Source organism: Enhydra lutris, unplaced genomic scaffold (assembly GCF_002288905.1).
Source record: "Enhydra lutris kenyoni isolate GAN:26980312 unplaced genomic scaffold, ASM228890v2 scaffoldscaffold68, whole genome shotgun sequence".
In the NCBI taxonomy this organism is placed as follows: Eukaryota; Metazoa; Chordata; class Mammalia; order Carnivora; family Mustelidae; genus Enhydra; species Enhydra lutris.
The window spans coordinates 1,731,616-1,750,808 of record NW_019154152.1 but is presented as its reverse complement, the minus strand read 5'-3'; the positions used below and the strand labels follow the sequence as shown (position 1 = coordinate 1,750,808).

General features: G+C 49.4%; 1 protein-coding gene across 6 annotated transcripts in view; it reads left to right on the top strand.

Annotated features, from left to right (window-relative positions):
* LOC111159431 (TEA domain transcription factor 1) overlaps window positions 1-19,193 on the top strand; it is a 258,170-nt gene that overhangs the window by 201,367 nt on the left and 37,610 nt on the right. For all 6 annotated transcript variants that reach the window (XM_022521891.1, XM_022521893.1, XM_022521895.1 and 3 more), the window contains 3 exons: window positions 353-414; window positions 1,541-1,665; window positions 18,319-18,492. In XM_022521891.1, the coding sequence (XP_022377599.1) occupies window positions 353-414; window positions 1,541-1,665; window positions 18,319-18,492 (361 nt within the window). The remainder of the gene's footprint in view (window positions 1-352; window positions 415-1,540; window positions 1,666-18,318; window positions 18,493-19,193) is intronic.

The following is a 19,193-nucleotide window of genomic DNA, read 5'->3' as shown; positions in this document are numbered from 1 at the left end:
CAACCTGCTGCTGCCTTGAGGGCAAGGGAAACAGGCCTCATAAACTGGAGGCTGAAGGTCATCTAGAGATAAAAGCAGAAAGGAAGTCCTGCCTATCTGTTCTCGAAAGAATTTCAGCTGGGAGCCTGAGCATGGCCCAAACCTTGCCTGGGCATGGTGAGCCCTGATCTTGGTCGCTGCAGGGATGAGATGAGAGGTTCAATTAGATGTCACAGCATATGGGAATCAGGCTGATGTGGGGGGGGGTGGATACGGGGTGCAGGTTGGTTCCCTAGCCTTGGCCAAGGCCAAACCTGGGGAGAAGCCACTGCTATAGTCTCTCGACTTCTGACTCTCCACCCTCCACCCCCAGCGTCAAGCCCTTCGTGCAACAGGCCTACCCCATCCAGCCAGCAGTCACAGCCCCCATTCCAGGTGAGTCTCCAAGGGACTCCGCCTCAGAGGACTGTCCTGGGAAGCTGGCAGCTGGGCCCATCACTTCACTCCACAGAGGCCTGTCCCTGGTTCCAGCAGTGCCTTGGGCACCCTCTCCTCGCCCCTACCCTCCTTATGCCTGGGACTCGGAATGGTCACAGACATGTTCAGTGCCCACAGTCACTTCCCAGGATTTTATTCAGATGGGTTTTTAAAGAAAACAGAAGCCAGCGGCGCCCACCTGGCTCAGTCTGTAGCGCAGGCCACTCTGGATCTTGGGGTCGTGAGTTCAAGTCCCATACTGGGCGTAGAGTTTACTTAAAAAGGAAAAATAGGTTTACTTAAAAAGGAGGAAAAAAAAGATGTGGATATCTCAATTATATCTCAATTTTAAAAAAAGGAAAGGAAGAAAAGGGAAGCCCGATCACTTTCACTGAGGACCCTGGGTCACCCTTGGAAGGGGAAGTTGCTGTGGTTCCTTCCTCATCATGAACAGGCTGAATTGGAGAATTCAGATCTCGAGGGCAGAGAGGGGATTAGTCTATGAGTAGGTTTCAGTTCCCTGTTCCCTTTCTTTAAGGAAGAGCTTCCAGAGAAGCCTCAACTAGCAACCGGAATCTGGCCGGCCCACCTGCTCCCAAGGCACCTGTGTGCACGTGGGGTCAGTCCGTTCAGCTGCTGCCTGTTACCGAGTCCCCCGATGGGACGTGGGTTCACGTGTTGCACTCTGTCTCAGTGCCACGGGGCATCCTGAGGGAGTAATTCTGTAGTGCTGGTTACCGCAGTCTGAAGGAAGGAGGTGGGCAGTCCCCAGAAGTTTCTTGGGATCCTTGCAGGATTCGCTCTAGGCTCTTCAGCCCGTGCGCAGCCGGTCCCCTTGTCCGGGGTGGGGTGTGCTCCAGCCCTTAACCTGGACCCACGTTGACGTGAGGCGCCACCTAGCGTTGTGCCTCTGGGGTCCTTGGCCAGAATCCCCCCAACCGCCTGACTTCCTTCTGCCCCTAGACTCTGGTGTGGGGTGGGGGGGTGGGGGAGAGCTGTTTTGCAGGACCTGGCCCCAGCCCTGGCCTCGGGCCCGAGGGAAGGCACACGGGGCCTGCCTTAAAGGTACTGATTGGTCTTCCAGGGTTCGAGCCTGCATCAGCCGCAGCTCCCTCGGTCCCTGCCTGGCAGGGCCGCTCCATTGGCACAACCAAACTTCGCCTGGTGGAATTCTCAGCCTTCCTCGAACAGCAGCGAGACCCGGACTCGGTGAGTGTGCTGCGAGGTGTGCCTTGAATCCCATTCTTGTTCCCCTTCACACCCTTGTGCCTTCCTTCTCCTTTCCCTCTCCCCTATGCCTAAACAGCCTGGGTCAGAAGAGCCAGACTTTCACATACATAAAAAGGTATTTCTGTGGACAAGTAGGTAGAATTGTGGAGCCGAATATTTATGAGCGCTTTGGACCCCAGACTCCAGGGAATGCTGGAGCTTGAAGGGAAAGACTTGAATAGGCTCTTCTTTTGTTTAGGAAAATGGAACAGCAGGTGACAGCTCTTGAACCCTGACATGTGGCTGGCACCATGCCAAGCTATTTCTGTAAATGGCCACGTTTTACTCCCCCCAAAACTCTGTAAGGTTTGGTACTGTGGGACAGATGAGGAAACAGAGAGGTTAAAGAATTTCTCTGAAGTCACACAGTTACTATCTAGTAGATTGGCGATTCAAATTCACGTCTTTAAAACTCAAGCCTAAGCAGTTAGCTGTTACTCGGTACTGCGTTTGTAAGTCTGTCCTTTCTCAAGACAGCGAATGGTTCTCTTCTTACGGAGAAGTAACAAGCTGGTGTTCTAGTACGATACAGAAAGCAGTGCGTCACGATGCTAAGCACCAGTCACGTTGGCACCTGGACTCTGTCATTTTTCTTCTTTGCCGTCTTCCCTGCCCCGTCTAGTGCCCATCACACCACTGTCTCTCGGTCTGGCCCATTACTTCCCACCCGACAATCGCCAGACCCTTTCTTCACTCCCACTCCTTGGCGTCTGTGCGTCTGACTGTCGCGTCTGTGTGTGGGTGAGCCCGAGGCAAAAAGGCAGGAATCAGAAGTTTGTCTTCCGGATCCTCCCCAACTCCTTTCCACGCGCTCCTTCTCACCCCACCAGCCTGATCTCAGGGGCTCTCGACGCACAGAGGTCCCAGGCTCTCTGTGTGTTCCCTGCCCTGTGGTCATGCTGTCGTCAGAAGAAGGCGTCACGGATGAGTTCACTGTCTGTTGTAAAATACCCACATACTGAACAGGCGGAGGTGACCTCTCTGGGGTCTTTGTACTATATAGCTCCGCGGATGGCCTCTGACTCGGGGGATGCCACAAGCCATCACCAGAGTGGAGACTCCATGGACATTTCTGACGTTTCTGTTGATGAATTGTGAACGTCTGGGAGTTGGTAGAAAAATAGAGCCTGTTCTGAAATTCGGAGAAAAAAAATGAAGAAAGAGATGGAAAGTAGGTCATTAGGCCCACTGAGGCAGATTATTGGGGTAAGGGAGGGAAAGGCCAGCTGGATCTCTCTTCTCCTGTGGCCGAGTGGTTTTTTAAGAAGGGTGATGGTGATGGCATCAAATCCTTCTTGAGAGGTGCTGAGATAAAAACAAAAAAGATTACCCTCCTAATTCTTTGTTTCTTGTTCTTTCTGGAAAGCATAGGGGATACTTTGGCCGAAGACTGGATTTCAGCCCCACGATGGTTTTCACATTGCATAACTCGTGTTGGTAGGACACCTCGATGCTTACAGAGTACACGCTGGTTAACTATTTCATTCTGTCTTTCTAGTGCTCCATGAGTAGATTCACTTTCTCCTATTACACTGATAAAGAAACTGAGGCCCAGATGCATTAAACAGTTTAGGATGTTTAGTGAATAAGCAGAGGGATCAGGAGCCCAAATCTATTTCATTATACTCTTTTCACTACTACAAACCACCGCCAGTTTTGAAATTCTCTCTCTCTCCAGTCTAGGTATCTCCTGTGTGACCCAGTCTCTCTCTTTGCTTTTGACCGTTTTTTAAAGAACAGAGCTCCAAGGCACTGGAAAGGAAAAGTCCCAAGATGGTAGTTGTTTCTCTGGCTAAAAGATGATAGAATATTTTATCACCAAAAAAAAAAATTGATTGATTGATTGATTGATTAAAAAGCCTGTGGCAGCCCCCTCTTGTGCTGTCCTCTCCAGTTATGGACCTGTTAGGGCCAGGAATGCCCAGTTCCTTTTTCTGCTGTTGCATGTGTGCACTTTTCACATCTTCTCCTCTGGAACATGGGCTCCAGGAGAATGAGGGTTTAATTTTTTGGGCTTCACATTGAGAACGACTGGGTTCATTCAGCCCAATCCGTAAATGCTTAGGAACACATGCACCTGCGTGTATGGCACTGTTCCGGGGGGAGCCCAGCACGGCACTGAGGGCACTGTGTCTGCCCATGTGCGGTGTAATGTCTACCGGGAAGACACACACGAAGTCACTGTGAAGCATGGGGACGTCTGCAAAGGGAGTGCACTGAGCACTGTGAGTGATTAACAGGACAGGGTGGGCTTCTTTGAGGAAGTCGCCCTTCCCCTGGAAGGTGGGGGAAGAATAAGGGAGAAGAACATTCCGGAGGTGATGACTTAGTGTAGAAAGCAGTAAGAAAGTTGGTGAATAGTTTCGTAAGAACAGGGCCCCCCCAACCCTCTTGGAACAGAGGCCTGAGATCCTTCATGCTTCAGCCATGTTTAGGAGTCCGCATGATGATCAGACTGATTTGGCTGGATGTGGCCTTCTACTGATTAATGGAAAGGTTTGGCTCTCAAGATTGAACTTGAGTACCAGCCTTCAGAGGCCCGGAAGTAAATGCAAGACCTGCTGTGAATCAACACCTTTGGGCCTCTTGAGAACGTAATTATACTTCAGCAGGGGCAGGAGTTGGGGACTGAAAGAAATTGGAATTCATCTAAACAAATAATTTTAAACATTTCCTACAGGGCAGCCACTCTTCCAGGTGTTAGGGAGCTAAGCCTCATTCTCCCTGAGCCTGTGTTCCAGAGGACGTGAGAGGGGCACACGCATTACGTAAGGTGACGTTAAGTGCTTCTGTGGAGTAATGGCCCTTCTTCACCGTTTGAAAATCACTTGCTCTTTAGATTAAAAATATATAATCTCAGAAAGTAATAATACCTTCTAATATATATGTTGATGGTTTTTGGCTTGTATCATGATTTCATTTCATTTTTAAAAAATTTTATTTATTTGAGATAGAGCCCAAGCAGAGAGAAGGGGGAGAGGGAGAAGCAGGGAGCCAGATGTGGGACTCGATCCCAGGATCCTGGGATCATGACTTAGGTCTCATGATTTGATTTGATTTTTTAAAAAATTTATTTATTTATTTATTTGAGATTGAGAAACAGAGCACAAGCAGAGAGGAGGGGGAGTGGAAGAAGCAGGCTCCCCACTGAGCAAGGAGCCCAATGTGGGGGCTCGATCCCAGGACCCTGGGATCATGACCTGAGCTGAAGGCAGACACTTAACTGATGAGCCACCCAGTTAGGTCTATTAGACCATGCCAACCAGAGGTCTGTCACTGTTGTGACATTATATTGTTACATTATAATATGCATGTCATTTTTTATGTGGCTTCTCACATTCCTGTGTTATAAACACTTATTTGGCAGAATTACACAAATGAATTTAATGTGTGCAAATGAATACACGGGGGATTGTGAATAATGGCATAGGAATTTATTTCAGTAGAAATGTAAGGGCCTAAAGGATGGCTCTTGTGGAAGGAGGAAATGGGGAGAACCTTGGGAATAAAAGGTGATTACTCGAAAGGGGATTCATCGAAATTAATAATTCACAAAATTATTTAAAGCACAATGACAGGGTTCCAAGCACTAGCTTCTCTGATCCCACAATGGGCGCTTTGTTTTGCAAACACAGGTTGCCGTAAGAGTGAGTGTTTAATGACGCCTCAGGACCAAGGTCACACTGAAAAACTTGGAGCTTGTAGATAGATTCTTTAGGCTGTCAGACTTTGTATGGCTTCTCAGACTTTAATGCAACAGGAGAATTTAAAGCCATCTGAAGTACATTCCACTGATACCTTTTAACAAAGTTGGATGTACAGTATTGAAAATACAGCATCGGACCTTAAGCTTGTTAATTCGATAAGGAAGCCAGCAAAGTGACAAATAATTAAAGGTCCCCAAACAATTTTAACTTTGTGTTGTGCTTGTACACAAATCTTTGTGTACATACAGACACACACACATTTCCCCCTACCTCTTTCTAAGGGCTTGGACTCCTCAGAGTCAGTGAGGTCATGGGTCATGGTGACAAACTCCGAACAAACATATTAACGGGCTGGGTGCTGTGCCAGTTTTCATTAACGATCTCTTTTATCTTTATCACACTTCGGTGAGGTAGGTGATTTTTTCTTTTTGTGGTGATTTTCTTCTTATGGAAGAGGTCTGGAGCAATGGCTTGTCTAAGCTGTAAGCTAGTTCCAGGGCCCGGGCTCGAACACACACTTGTGTAGGACCTGGTTCTCCTAGTCCCTAGGCTAGGGTGGCCTTCTTGGTACCAGCCGTTCTGGAAAATCCCTCTTTAGTTTACGACGTGTGTGCCCACTGCCACCACAGAAGACTCGGCCCCGACTCCGCTGTCCCTGCCGGCGCTAACGCCAGTAGACCCGCCCGATAGCAGTGGCGACAGCCGGCAGCGTGCATCATTTTATTTCATCCCGGGACACAGCCTGCCCCCGGGGTTGCCAGTCAGCAGCCACTGAAAGCGGGATGGCGGCCCAGGTCTGCTGACTGCGCAGCCTGACAGGATGACCAGAAGGCTGCAGGATCCGCTCCTATCTGAGGAGCTTGGTTGGGAGTCTGCAAGGCGTGGAGAAGAGTCGTCTGGGGGATGAGCGCCCCCTGCTGGTTTCGCATCGTGTATCAACCGGGCGGCAGCGTTTTCCCCAAATCAGTGGTTGTTTATATTGGTGGAAAACCAGCAAATCGGTCCCTCTGTTACCTCTGGCTCCACTTGAAGCTAAGAGGAAAAACAGCAGAGGGTGAAGAAAGGAAGGAAGACTCTAAACAACAGAGACTATTTTGGAAGTGGTTAGTAATGCTTGAAAATACACTTTTCTACACGATTTCAGTGTTAAATATCCAAGGACTTCAAGTGTTGAGTGGACGATCCCCCACCCAGGGTGGGCCATTTAAAAGCACCTTGCCTGAAATCTGGCCAAGTGAGGCAGCGGCTCCTTTAGGCCAGTGAAAATCTGGGCTCTCTGCGTGTGCACGGGGAGTGGTTTTCCTAATGAAGCCTAGCAGGATTCCTCCGCCCCTACCCCGGGGGTGTGTGGCAGGTGCGTCCAGCCCTCCCGCAGCCCAGCCCCGACCCACTCCACAGCGGTGGCACCCCCACCCCCCCACCCTGGCTCAGGCTTCCCAGGCACAGGGTTGCTCCTTTCGTGCCTGTGGTGTTCTGGATGCCAGCATGAGCAGCACTGTGAGCAAGAAGAGTATGTTTGCCTTGCCTTAGGTTGGAGTTCCTACAGCCGGAGAAGGGAAAACTGGAACGGAGAGGGAGGGACATGGAGGTGCTTCTCTCTAGATTTTGAAGCAGCAGGGTCTTGCAGAAAAGGGAGGTGCATGCTGTGGTGGGTGCAGGAACAGACCTGAACAGGGAAGGCACAGCAGCACTCACTCGAGGAAATACCTTTATATATTGTAGCAGTAATGACAGCCGCCAGCACTTCCTGAGCTGTGTGACAAGCACGCTATGCCAAGCACGATGACGTGGATACTGTGCTGCTCTGCAGTCTGTCAGTAGTGGAACAGAGGCTCAGAAACACGAGGGTGCGTTACCAAGAGCCATCGCCAGGAAGTGGCCATGCCAAGGTTTGGCTCCACTCTGTTCTTAACCACCTCCCTGTACTTTTGAAGGAATAAAGAAATTCTTCAAACAGAAAGACAGCTGCCTTCCAACATATGAGCTCTCTAAGCCCGGGCTGGCTGTCACAGTGCCTTTCACCTTGGGTAGAGGGTCGGGCTGGATTTTCCCTGAGCTCCTTTTCCAACGTCTGGGGCTGTGATTCTTCTCGGGGCTTAGGGCAAAGAAGCGAGGAGGGTTTCCACCTGGACTTTAGAACACGTCCCCCCATCGTGTTGTAGTGGCAGCATATTCGTTCCAGTGGTTCCAGAAGGCTGATCCCCTAATAGCAGTGTGAGATTTGGGACAGAGGTGCTCAGCCTGACTCTGGTCTGTATGAGGGCTCTAATGGTCTCCGTGTGTGGCACTGACCATTAGAGTGGCATCCCTGGACCATGTTGAGGACTCCACAAGTGTATTTGTGGCCTGAACATCTTGTAGTAAGGTAGCTAAAAATTGGGCCAGAGACATGGAAGGAACCAGGCTCGAGAGGATATGCTCACTGGGTGATTTGGACCGTATTGAAATTCAGGTGGAAACCAGAATAATTTTTTTTAAATTAATGATGATTTGAGTATGTAGTAAATTCACACAATCCAAAGTTGATAAGCATAAAAGAATGGAGAGAGACTTCCCTTCCTTCTAACCACTGTTGCTAGATTCTTGTGGGGGTTTTTTTTTTGTTTTGTTTTTGGTTTTGGCTTTTTTTTTTTTTTTTTTTTTTTTTTTTTGAGTGAGAAAGAGCACAAGCAGGGAGAGCAGCAGAGGCAGAGGGAGAAGCAGACTCCTCACCAAGCAGGGAACCCGATACGGGACTCGATCCTAGGACCGTGGGATCGTGGCCCCAGCTGAAGGCAGCTGCTTAATGGACTGAACCATGCAGACACCCCTCTTATGAATCTTTCCAGAGGTTTTAATACATATGTAGCAAAACATGAATCTCACTCCCCTTTTGAAAGAGAAGCTGTGGTCTGATTCTGTTTTAGGAAGCTGACAGTGGCGGCAGGTCAGAGAGTGGCTAGGGTAGGGCAGTGACCTTCTTGTCCAGGTGTTGGGTGGCAAGGACCAAACCAGGGCAGCGGCCTGGCCAGGCCCAAGGGGTACAGAAAATAGGGAGTGTCCGAGGGGAGAGGCATCAAAGGCCTTGGTCTGATTAGCTGTGGGAGGAAGAGCATAGTGGAGATGACTATTTTGGGGACCAGGGACAGTGCTGTCATTTGAGGAGCCGTGGAGCAGAGAGTAAGCAGGATTGCCTTGTGATCATGCTCTTGCCTCTCATCGTCGAAATAAACCTGCTGAAGTGGGTATTAGAAACGGGCTCAGAGAGTTTAAGTAACTGAGCCCGGGAATCAGCTCATCGACGGCAGAGCTGGAAATTGGAAGTTTGTCTGAATCCAGTGCCCGTGGTTTGAGGAGCTGGAGGGGAGGTGGCAGCAATTAACCAGCGTTTCGGGAGGTCTCCCTTACTAAGCAAGTGCTTTATCGTGGATTCTCTCACAGGGTGACATGGAGGGGACCAGGCATGGAAGGATCATCCAAGAAGAAGGACGTTTCCCCAGCACCTCCCCTCTGGGGAAGGCGAGGGCAGGCCTCTGAGGGAGAACACCCTGCAGTTCCGCAGACACGTCCTGCAGATCCCCTTTTTCTTTAACAGAAAGGTGGTTGGTCAGTGTGACCCCATGAATGATTTAATTTTCGTATTTTTATAGCTCCTTTCCAAGGCCTAAAGTCACAGATCAACCGAAATTCCTTTGTTAGATCACAGAACCTGGTTTTGGTTGGGAAAATGTGACCAGCGCAGCTCTCAGGAGGTCTGAAATCCATGAGGCCTGTGGCAGAATGAAGGGCAGGTGGTTTGAGTGGGGGCTAGATTGGAGAAATACAGGAGTACAGTCAGCAGCAAGGTGGAAACTCCAGAGGGCCAGGGGAGCCCTTGCCAGTGTTGTGACCGGGCGGAGAAGGACAGGGTTTGGAGAAGCCTCCAAAACCTGCTGTGGCCACTGGCGGCGGAGCATTCATGCATTCCTGGGGAGATGGCTGTCTGGGCAGATCTGGTTTCTGGTCCTTCGGAAAGAGGCCCCTTCACCACCACCACCACCACCACTCCCCATTTATGGCTTGTGGGTGGATCTCATTAATAGTACACCTGTGTACCAGCACCTGTGCAGCACGCTGGGGCTCACACAGGACTGTCGTGTTTGCTCAGTCATCGGAACTTCCTGTGGACCCGTGGAGGCCAGGTGACAGCCCCATGTTCAGATGAGGAAGCCAGGACCCAGGAAGGTTAAGCAGCTTGCCGCGAGCTGCACACCCCAGAAACAGCAGCAAACCTGGCTTCCGCTCCCTGTGTCAGTAATGGACACGCCCATGCTTAGAATGAATGGTCAGAAAGCACCTCCAGCCTTCCCAGGTCTCCGAGGAAGCCTGCAGCGGAGGTCTGATGGTGGGCCATGCCCAGCGTTTATGTGCCCCCTCCCGCCCCCACCCGCCGAGTTTTCGGGTAGGACACAAACTGTGCAGCATTTGGGGGCTAGGGGGCTGGTGCACTGTGGTGTGATGTGGTTTTCTCCGCTCTGCCCTGTGCAGCGGCCAAGCCATCCTTGCTGCTGCTTCTCTCCCATCGGTGCGTGGTTTACTCTCGTGTCTGAGCCGCTCTGGGCACTCACCCTGCGTTTTCCTTGCCATCAGGGGGATGAGGCAATTGAAAGTATCTGGAAATTTGGGTTTTATGGACGTTTCACAGGGGCCCGGCCAGGCTCCATCTGTTCTCCTTGGCAGGTTGGCACCCCCACACGCCTGCCTTCCCACTTGCTGTCCATGCACGTGGCCCGTGGGCTCTTCCAGCCGCACCCTGGTGGGGGAAGACAGCCCCTCTGCGAAGGTGATGGTGGAAGTGGGAGGCAGGGCTGAGGTGGGGCCTCCTGGTATGAGATCCTGGCAGGAAGGACTGATTTTTGCTCCGTATTCTTTGCTCTCGATGCTGTTTATTTTTGAGAGGAGCACAGGGGAGGGGATGAAGCAGTGCCCGGGTGCCACGTAGCCAGAAGAGGGCCGGTGCCTTGGAGCAGTTAGATGAGGAGAGGCCCTGCTGGAGTTGGAGCCCAGCCCAGCCACACCCCACCACTCGCCCAGCTACCCCCCCCCCCCCCCACCCCACCCTGGCCCCAGCACTGAATGTGCAGGTCCCTCTCCTTGGCTTGGCCCCACAGCCACTCCCTGTCCCTGCATGGCCCCAGGGGTTATCACAGGCTGCCTGGGCTGTGTCCTGGGGGGGGGTGTGGACAGAGCCCAGGCAGGAGAGGGACAGGACACAAATGTAGGTGATCTGTCCATCCCCATTCTGTTCCGACTTGTACATTAGCCCCCACCTGACATGAGTTATTTGTCTTGGTTTCTTAAAATTCCTAAGTGGATTATAATTTTTCCTCTTGGTATTATTTGACAGCAGTCATTTTTCAAGGTTTTACTGCGTTCTTCAGATACTTGGAATTTTTGAAACAAGTTTGGGAGAAGACTGCCACCTTCATGTCGGATGGGGTAGTGCAGCTCCAGTCGGAGGAAGTGGCGCCAGTGCCAAGGACCGGAAGATTTGTCTGGGTTTCTCTGTCCTTTTTCACAGACAGCGAGCTGCCTCACCAGGGGTCTCTGGAATAGAACCTATTAGCCATGCTTTCGAAAAAGAGGAAAGAAAGAAAAGAAAACCCAGTGGCCGCTTTTGGGAGTTGGGCTGTTCCAGTGTGTCTCCTCGGTGGTGACGGGCACTTTCAAGGGCAGGCTCTCTGTGCTTCAGGGAGCGGGCATTGACGTGTCTGAGGGAAATTCGGGAGCCAGATCACTCCAGGCTCTGGGTGTACATCACCCCCGCCTCACCCCCGCCTCATGTTACAGTAGCAAACGAGTAGGAATCACCCTGTGTGTCTCACGTGTTCCTTTTAATCTCTGCTTTAAGTTTTGGTATTTTCCATTTCGTGGCTATCAGCAGGATAATCTTAATTTCACATGATCTTCATCTGAAGTAAAGAAGTAATCATGATTACTTGGCAATAATAGTAACAAATTATGTGCAAGCACAGCGTTCTGTATTTTCTACACGTTATCTCACTTTATGTTTGTACCACTCCTTCAAGATAGGTACTAGGATTACCCCTGCATTATGGACGTGGAAGCTGCCCCAGGCACTGAACTTGCCCATTTTATTTACTTTATTTATTTTGTTTTATCTTTTAAGATTTTATTTATTTATCTGACAGAGAGCGAGAGAGGGAACACATGCAGGGGTGTGGGAGTGGAGAAGCAGGCTTCCCTCTGAGCAGGCAGCCCATAGCAGGGCTCAGTTCTAGGACCTTGGGATCATGACCCGAGCCGAAGGCAGACACTCAACCAACTGAGCCACCCAGGCGCCCCTGAACTTGCCCATGTTAGATGACTCCACTAGGAAGTGGCCCCTGCCTCAGGACTCAGACTTGGACCCCAGCTGACTCCAGAGTTCCAGGGGTGCTCACCCTCTCTGCAGCCTCCGCAAGCAGCAGCGGGGGGAGGAGAGGTGGGAACAGGAAAGAAAGTGACCTTAGAACAGATTTGGAAAAGGAGGAAAAGTCCTTCCTTAAACCCCCAGGGTAGCTAAATAGCCCAGCACGAGTAACTTTTTGAGTTTTAAGGATTACATTCACCTTTGTCGCTGTTTACAACTGCTGTGAGGAATGACTGCAGGGATTATAACCATGAAAAAAGCAAATGAGCATTTTCCCAAGTCAGCAGAGAAATCTGAGTATTAAGATTGAGCTGCGGGACAGTCTTCATCCCGGTGGGGTTTCGCTGGGGGGTGTTGGTGTTTTGGTGAACCCTGCAGACAGACAAGAACCCCGGCTTCTGCTCAGCCGTCCTGAGTATTTGAGCCATAGCAAGACGCTGTGATCTGACCAAGTTCCTCTCCAGCCAAGGGAACTTGTGACCAGCTAGAATAAACATCCTGAAGCACAACTCTCAATATTTTTGTTTCCCTTTATAGTTGTTTCTCTTCCTCAGAAAACTCCGTGATGTTCCAGCGTCGTTTTCAGTTGGCTGTTTATTTAATTTAATAAAGTCATACATGTGCTTTAGTATATAAACCAAATTGAACCAGACTCATGGCCGGTAAAGAAAAGCAGCAGTCCTCTGCCCCATGTCTCCTCACGTCCCGATCCTACTCCTTAGGGACAGCTACTTAACAGTTTTTTCAGCCATTTCTTCCTATATTATCTCCATATTTCCAAAAAAACATGTTCATGCTGTGTATTTCAGCCCATTAATTTCAGACAGCTTCTGTTGACTTCTTACTGTGGAAGACCAGGACTTAGCTCTCTAAATAAATTGAGAACTTGTTCTCTTCCCTTCCTATTCCCCAGTCTGGTTATATCACAATTTTTTGTTTAATTAACACTCAGTGTTTGTATTACAAGCCTGTAAATGTCACATACAGCATGGTTCATGTGTGATGTATTAGAACCATTTCCTGGATTGTAAAACTTTTTTTCCTAGGGTTGGTTATTGCCTCTTTTTTTGTCTGGTTTTTACGTACCTATACAAATTCATCTCCAACGTTTCTAACAGAGTTCTCATACCCTTCTCCAGATGGTCGGACAACTCAGAATCTTTCAGGTTATTGTCCCTTTGGTGACACCCCTCCAGCAGCCCCCAGCTTCTCGTGCACCCTGGACTGGCTGCGGCCCAGGTCAGCCACCCAGCTACTGGGCTGGTGCATTCTTCACTCCCTCTTCTGGATTAGGGCCCCATCTCCCTCTTGCCACATAGTCCCTCATTTTGTGAAAACACCCTGCTGTGCCTAGCTTTTAAGAGTTGCAAGAAGGAAAATTTTCTGAAACTTAGAAGTCTGTGTTCTGCTCTCAGATGCAGTGGGGAACTTGGTTCTCATCATGATTTCCACCTTAGACTTGTGAAACTTGAGGGACATTTTCAGATGGGTTCCACACGGGTGCTCCTTGCTCACGGGTACCACTGTATGTTTAGTGTGGAGAATACAGCCATTCTTATGAAAAGAGCAGGCGAATGCTGCCTTAAGTCACGTGATGTGTAGGAGAAGGGCTGTTGACTGTCCTTATTCCCAATCTTCTTTGTGGGAATCATTTAGAACATTATATTTACATGGGCAAATATGTGATTCTGACTGTAGAGGCAGTAAGCTAGCTCCATACATTCAACTCTGTAGGTTCTTTGAAGAGAGGGATTTTGTACTATTAGGTCATGGAGTCCCTGTTCCTAGCATAGAATGTGTCAGGAATGCTGGTTTGTTCTACTGAAATCCATAAAAGAAACAAGCACAGTGAGTACCTTTTTTGTTGTTGTCATTGATATGTTATCATATATATCATATATATCATATGATATCATATCATTGATATGATATCATATGATATATGATATCTCCTTAGTGCCTAAAGAGACTTCTTTTTGTAATTGAGCAAACCAATGTTAAGCTCTGTTTTGGAAATCAAAACAAGAAATGTAGTCTTGGGCTTTCGTATGCAGGACTTCTTGACATTCACTCTGTTTCTGCCTATATATTGCCCCCAACACTTGGGATTTTAGTTGTTGCTGTTGGTGTTGTTTTGCAAACATTTGTTTCCTGCCCTGTAAAATAGAATTACCCTTCTTTGGTTTTGTGCTTCACCTTTAGTTTTGGGGAAATCAGCATTGCTGAAAAGAAAATGGGATGTATTTGGGAAGGAGAGAGGGAAATAAGGTACGTACCCTAGCCTTCTTCCCTTATAAGGAGGACTGACAGGATGGAAAGTAGTTAAAGCCTTACCAGATGGTTTCTTCCGAGTTTTGATTTTACCAAAACTTAAACCCAAACATATCGGGTGAATTTCTTCTTCTCGGTCTTCTGGATTTGGGGACAGAGGGATTCCTGACCTACCCAGGTTGAATTAAGGGGAGAGGGAGGGCTGTTTGTCTCACTGCTGTGGTCTCCAGGATACCTTTTTTAGTCCTTTGTATTCTTAGAAACAAAGTCACCTCTTGGCAGGAATAAAGGCACCCAGATGCCAGCAGTCAGGGTTTGGTTTCACGTCACCAGCCTCGGGGAGGCAGTGCCCGGTTTCCTTTGGCAAAGACAGCCTGCCCTTCTCAGTTCATTTCAGCCACTCGGGCACAAAGGTAACGTCCTCAAAATAGAAACCTTTGAAGACTCCTGTCGGCTGCATCTCTGAATCCTTATGTTTATCCTGAATTCTAATCTAACTTCTTAGAATTTTGGAAATGCTAGTTAATTCCTCCCTCCCCCCCTTTTTTTTTCTCAAATCAGCTTTCAGAAAACGTGGATCTGAGTGAGAAGGGTCAAGGCACTTTCTGCCAGAGACAGTGTGGTTGACATTTGCGGCAGATGCACAGGCTGGGTTGCTGACAGGTCCAAGTTTTATTCTTAACTCCAGGACTATTCCCGGAAGTGTGACCTCAGGCAACTCTGTACATTTCTGAACTTCCATTTCCCCATGTGTAATGACTTCAGTAAAATGTCCCTACGGTGTCATTGCGAGGCCAGGATTACCCGAGGTCACGTAGATAGAAAGCACATTACACAGAGCCGTGAGTGGGCACGGCTCTTCTCCTTCCTTTGGGCCCAGGAGAGGCCCACAGCCCGAGAAGCTTGTTAGGAGAGGGTCAGGACCAAGGCTTTGAACAGTCACGTGGCTTCACAACTTGCTTCTAGCTCCTGGCTTACTTGTGTTTGTGTTTTCTTTGCTAGGCGGGAGGGGTAGCTAACGCAGGAAGTTCTTCTCTTCTCCCCCAGGATCTAGTAATCTCACGTAATAATAAACCACGACAGTAGTAACCTTAGCAGCTACGATTCATCCAACACTTCTTAGATGCCAGGCCCTCCGCCGAGCACCCTCCACGCCTTATTCCCTCCCCCCCAAGTCCTGTTGTGAATTGTACATTCTGTGTCCCCATTGCTCATATGAGCAAAACTGAGATTGCAAGTTCCCCTCGGGCTCCAGCGCATTTGTGCCTGGCACTCGGCACTTTGGTTTTCAGCCATATCTTCAGGCCCCAGGTAAGGTGGGGTAAATACTGCCCGCCCTTTGCCTTTCTGTCCTCTTGACACATAGAGGTCCTGCATTCCAGCAGGACACTGCAGGGGCCTTTGGATGTCGGGAGCAAAAAAGACCACAAGGCTCGGCTTCTCCCCTCCATCCCCAGCTCTGCCTGCCTGTCGGCAGCTGCCAAGGAGGAGGAGCTGAGAGCATGATAGTCAACAGACAGACGGGCCACAGGTGGCCCCATAGCTCTGCTCATGTTGACTCCCAGGCCATAAACTCCCTGCCTGCAGGTGGCACAGGACGGAAATGGAACCTCCCAGACGGGGTTGGGTGGTGCTGGGAGCTTGCTGCCGGCAGAGGTTGGTAATAAGTGTTGGGTGGATGGACATGCAGAAGGCCCGTCATCTGGATGATGAAAGAACAACGCCCTCTGCCCGCAGTTCCCAGAATGGTGGGGAAGCGGAGAAGGGGCAAGGGAGCTAGACACGGACACACACTACTCGTTCATCTTTGCCTCTCTGGCTGCCTTTACACCAGCGTCTGTGTCCCTAACTTGGCCGGTGTTGTTTTTTCTCCTACCCACTAATGAGAATGGAAGCTCGTTAGCAGGAGTGCCTCGTGCATTTCTGTGGGCTTTCGTTGGCTTGTAATTGAAAAGATGATGTGACAGCAACATTTGGAAACATTTATAAAAAGATCAGGGGCCTTCCATTGTACCCCATAATCTTAGCTCCCCAACCTGGCAATGGCTTTGACTTTATTTTAAAAATTATCTTCCCTTACAGGCAGACTCTGTCCCTGCAGAGTGGTTCCCAGCCCTTCATCTCCCCTGGAAGCTAGCAGCTAGCTGGGCAGGGGCTGGATCCGTGCCAGAGCTTCACAGGTTCCCCTTTTCCATTTCACCTGATACCTCTTAGAGATTTTGAAGCTCTGATAGAAATACCACTCTGATGGTTGAGCAGGAGAGGGGTTCAGCCCTCTCCCAGAAGATGCCAGGCTCTGGCCACCATCCCCGGGTGTCCGGTACCATGGACAACTGACATTGGATGGGATTTTGAGCCTCCTGCCCATTGGCCCTGTGGCCAGAGATCTCGTGTCTATGTAGCAAGTCATAGATTTAAACCAGCATTTCTTCAGGATACATCTAGAGGCTTTTGTGACCACAACGAGTGGAAACTTCAGGTTATACCAAGTTAAGAACTTTTTTTAAAAAGAGATTTCATTTATTTATTTGCCAGAGAGAGAGAAAGAGCAGGAGCAGGAGAGCAGCAGAAACAGGTTCCCCACTGAGCAGGGAGCCTGATGCGGGGCTCAGTCCGAGGACCCTGGGATCATGACCTGAGCTGAAGGCAGACACTTAACAACTGACTGAGGCACCCAGGAGCCCAAGAAATGTTTTTTAACTATGCTGAAAGAAGGGGGGTTTTACAAAGCAATAATAATAGCCAACGTTTATGATTTGCTGTTCGTTGAACCTGTGAACTCTCGTTAGCTCTTTATATGAAGTTATTCATGTAAACCCCGTACCATCCCTAGGAGGCAGAGGCCAGCACGTTCCCCATTTTACAGACGGTGGGGGTAGGGGGCGGCGGTGGCACTTGCCCAGTGTCTTAGCTAATTTTCAGTGGGTACAAAGTTTTGTGCTCGAACAGGCTGTGTCCAAACCCCAAACTCTTACCCAGGACACAGTACGCTCCTGGTAGGCGGCTTTGAGCAAGCCGCCTTTTACTTGGGACTTCTCATTTCTAATGACATTAGTACTCTGAAGGACTCTAGTTGCAGAAATAGCCACTTAAACTTGAAAAGCAAATAGGGACTGCCAGGTAAGTAGGGACATGGAATGTCTCACATGAGCCCTATTGGGTTCTGAGCTTCCCACAACTCTCAGATGTCCTTGTGTCTCATTAGGTTGGTGTTATAATCTTCTTAGCCTGACAGGCAGGCATGGAGGGTCTGGAGTAGAAAGTTTAGGCCAGCAGTTCTCAAACTTGGCTGCATACTAGAATTCCTTTTATGCCCATTAAAAATTACTGATGCCTGGCCTCATTTTCTAGGATTCCCCTGTAGTCTGGATGGCCCCAGGGATTCGTGACTTTTTAAATGTTCCTTGAGAACCATTGGTTTGGATAACTGCTTTGTGGTCTAGTTAACCATGTTTTATACCAAAGCAAGGAGAAAAAAGGGTCTCTTTCATAAGTTATATGACTTAACCGGGTTTTGGTTGATTGGCTGGTTGGTTGGTTGGTTGGTTGGTTGGTTTGCGAATGAGTGACCTGTGTTCTCTGATTAACAGCCCCATGTGACCTTGAATCCTCTCCATGATCTCTTCTCCTGACCCTACCTTGGCACTGACAGCCACGTACTGACCAGCCCCTATGCAGGAGCTCTACACTGGTTACTAAGGGGACTGGTGAGAGAGAGGATCAGCACTCTGACTCCTGTTGAAGGAAGTAGGTGGCTACCATTGCCCAGAGCACTGCGTCCGTGCTGTTGCTGGGCGAGCCGGAGCAAGAAGTACATTCTGGATGACGATGTTCGTTGACTGACCACACACATACTCCTCGTTGGGCTGAGCTGTGAATATTGGGCTCCAAAGGTTTTTGCTGTCATTTTCAGTTGAGTCAGGCGAAACTGGGTGAATAGAAGAGTTTCTTGGTTTGGTAGTCAGGTAACTTCAGTTGTATTTACTACTCTATGAAAATCCTTTTTGAGCCAAAGTAGATACCCCTGTCAATAAAAGACAATGATGCTTTTAACTCTATAATGGTTTTTCTTAACATCTTCATCTTTTCAAAGGCACAGATTGTAGGCATTTAAGGTGTAAGTCCGGGATTTCGAGATCGCTGCCCCGCCTCCACCTCAAGACGGATGTGCCCCAGGTTGACCAGAGGGTTTGTAATGGGAATGTTTCTGTTGGTTTCTTACAGTACAACAAACACCTCTTCGTGCACATTGGGCATGCCAACCACTCTTACAGTGACCCATTGCTCGAATCAGTGGACATTCGTCAGATCTATGACAAATTTCCTGAAAAGAAGGGTGGCTTAAAGGAACTGTTTGGAAAAGGCCCCCAAAATGCCTTCTTCCTCGTAAAATTCTGGGTGAGTAAGACATTGCTGTGGTGGCGGTGGGTTTCGTCCAGATGGGCGCCTCCCATAGATGAGTGCGGAGCAGCGCGGCTGGTTGTGGGGTGTTTGCTGACTGCACCTGGGGGGCTGTCCCCAGGCTGGCCTTGTGGTCCCCTCTTGGGTCCAGACACACCCAGGCAGAATGTGGTGTCCCTGCCCGAGAGCAGGAGAGACGAGAGGCCTCTCTGGGCTTCTGGGCTCACTCAGGCAATGGCTGGAGACTTCACAGATGGCTGCGGTTGTGATGGAAAACAGGGCAGACCCTCCTTCTGTTCTCACTCCATTAAGCAAAGCCACCTAGAAATTCCACTGGAGCCCAGGACCTGAGGTGGACTGGGGCTGCGATGGAAATAAGGTTTCACGCTTCCAGATTTTGTAAGTGGTAGAGAGAATACAAAATGGCTTCACCCAGTATGTGCTTTATTTGGGCTTTAAAACAGCAAGGGCGGATTTCCCCAGCTGCGGGGGCTTGCTGCTGTCCCACGGCCTCTGAGAGGAGCTTTTCTCTTTCTCCACTAGTCACCGTCAGACCAGGGGAGAGCCAACAGGTCACAGGCGTGAGTGTGATTTGTGTGTATGGGAGGTGAAGACACCAAGGCAGCCAGACACCAGAGGACCTTTTAGCAACGACCCTTCATAAGGCTTCAGTCTCTAGAAAAATGAAAAGCTCTTCC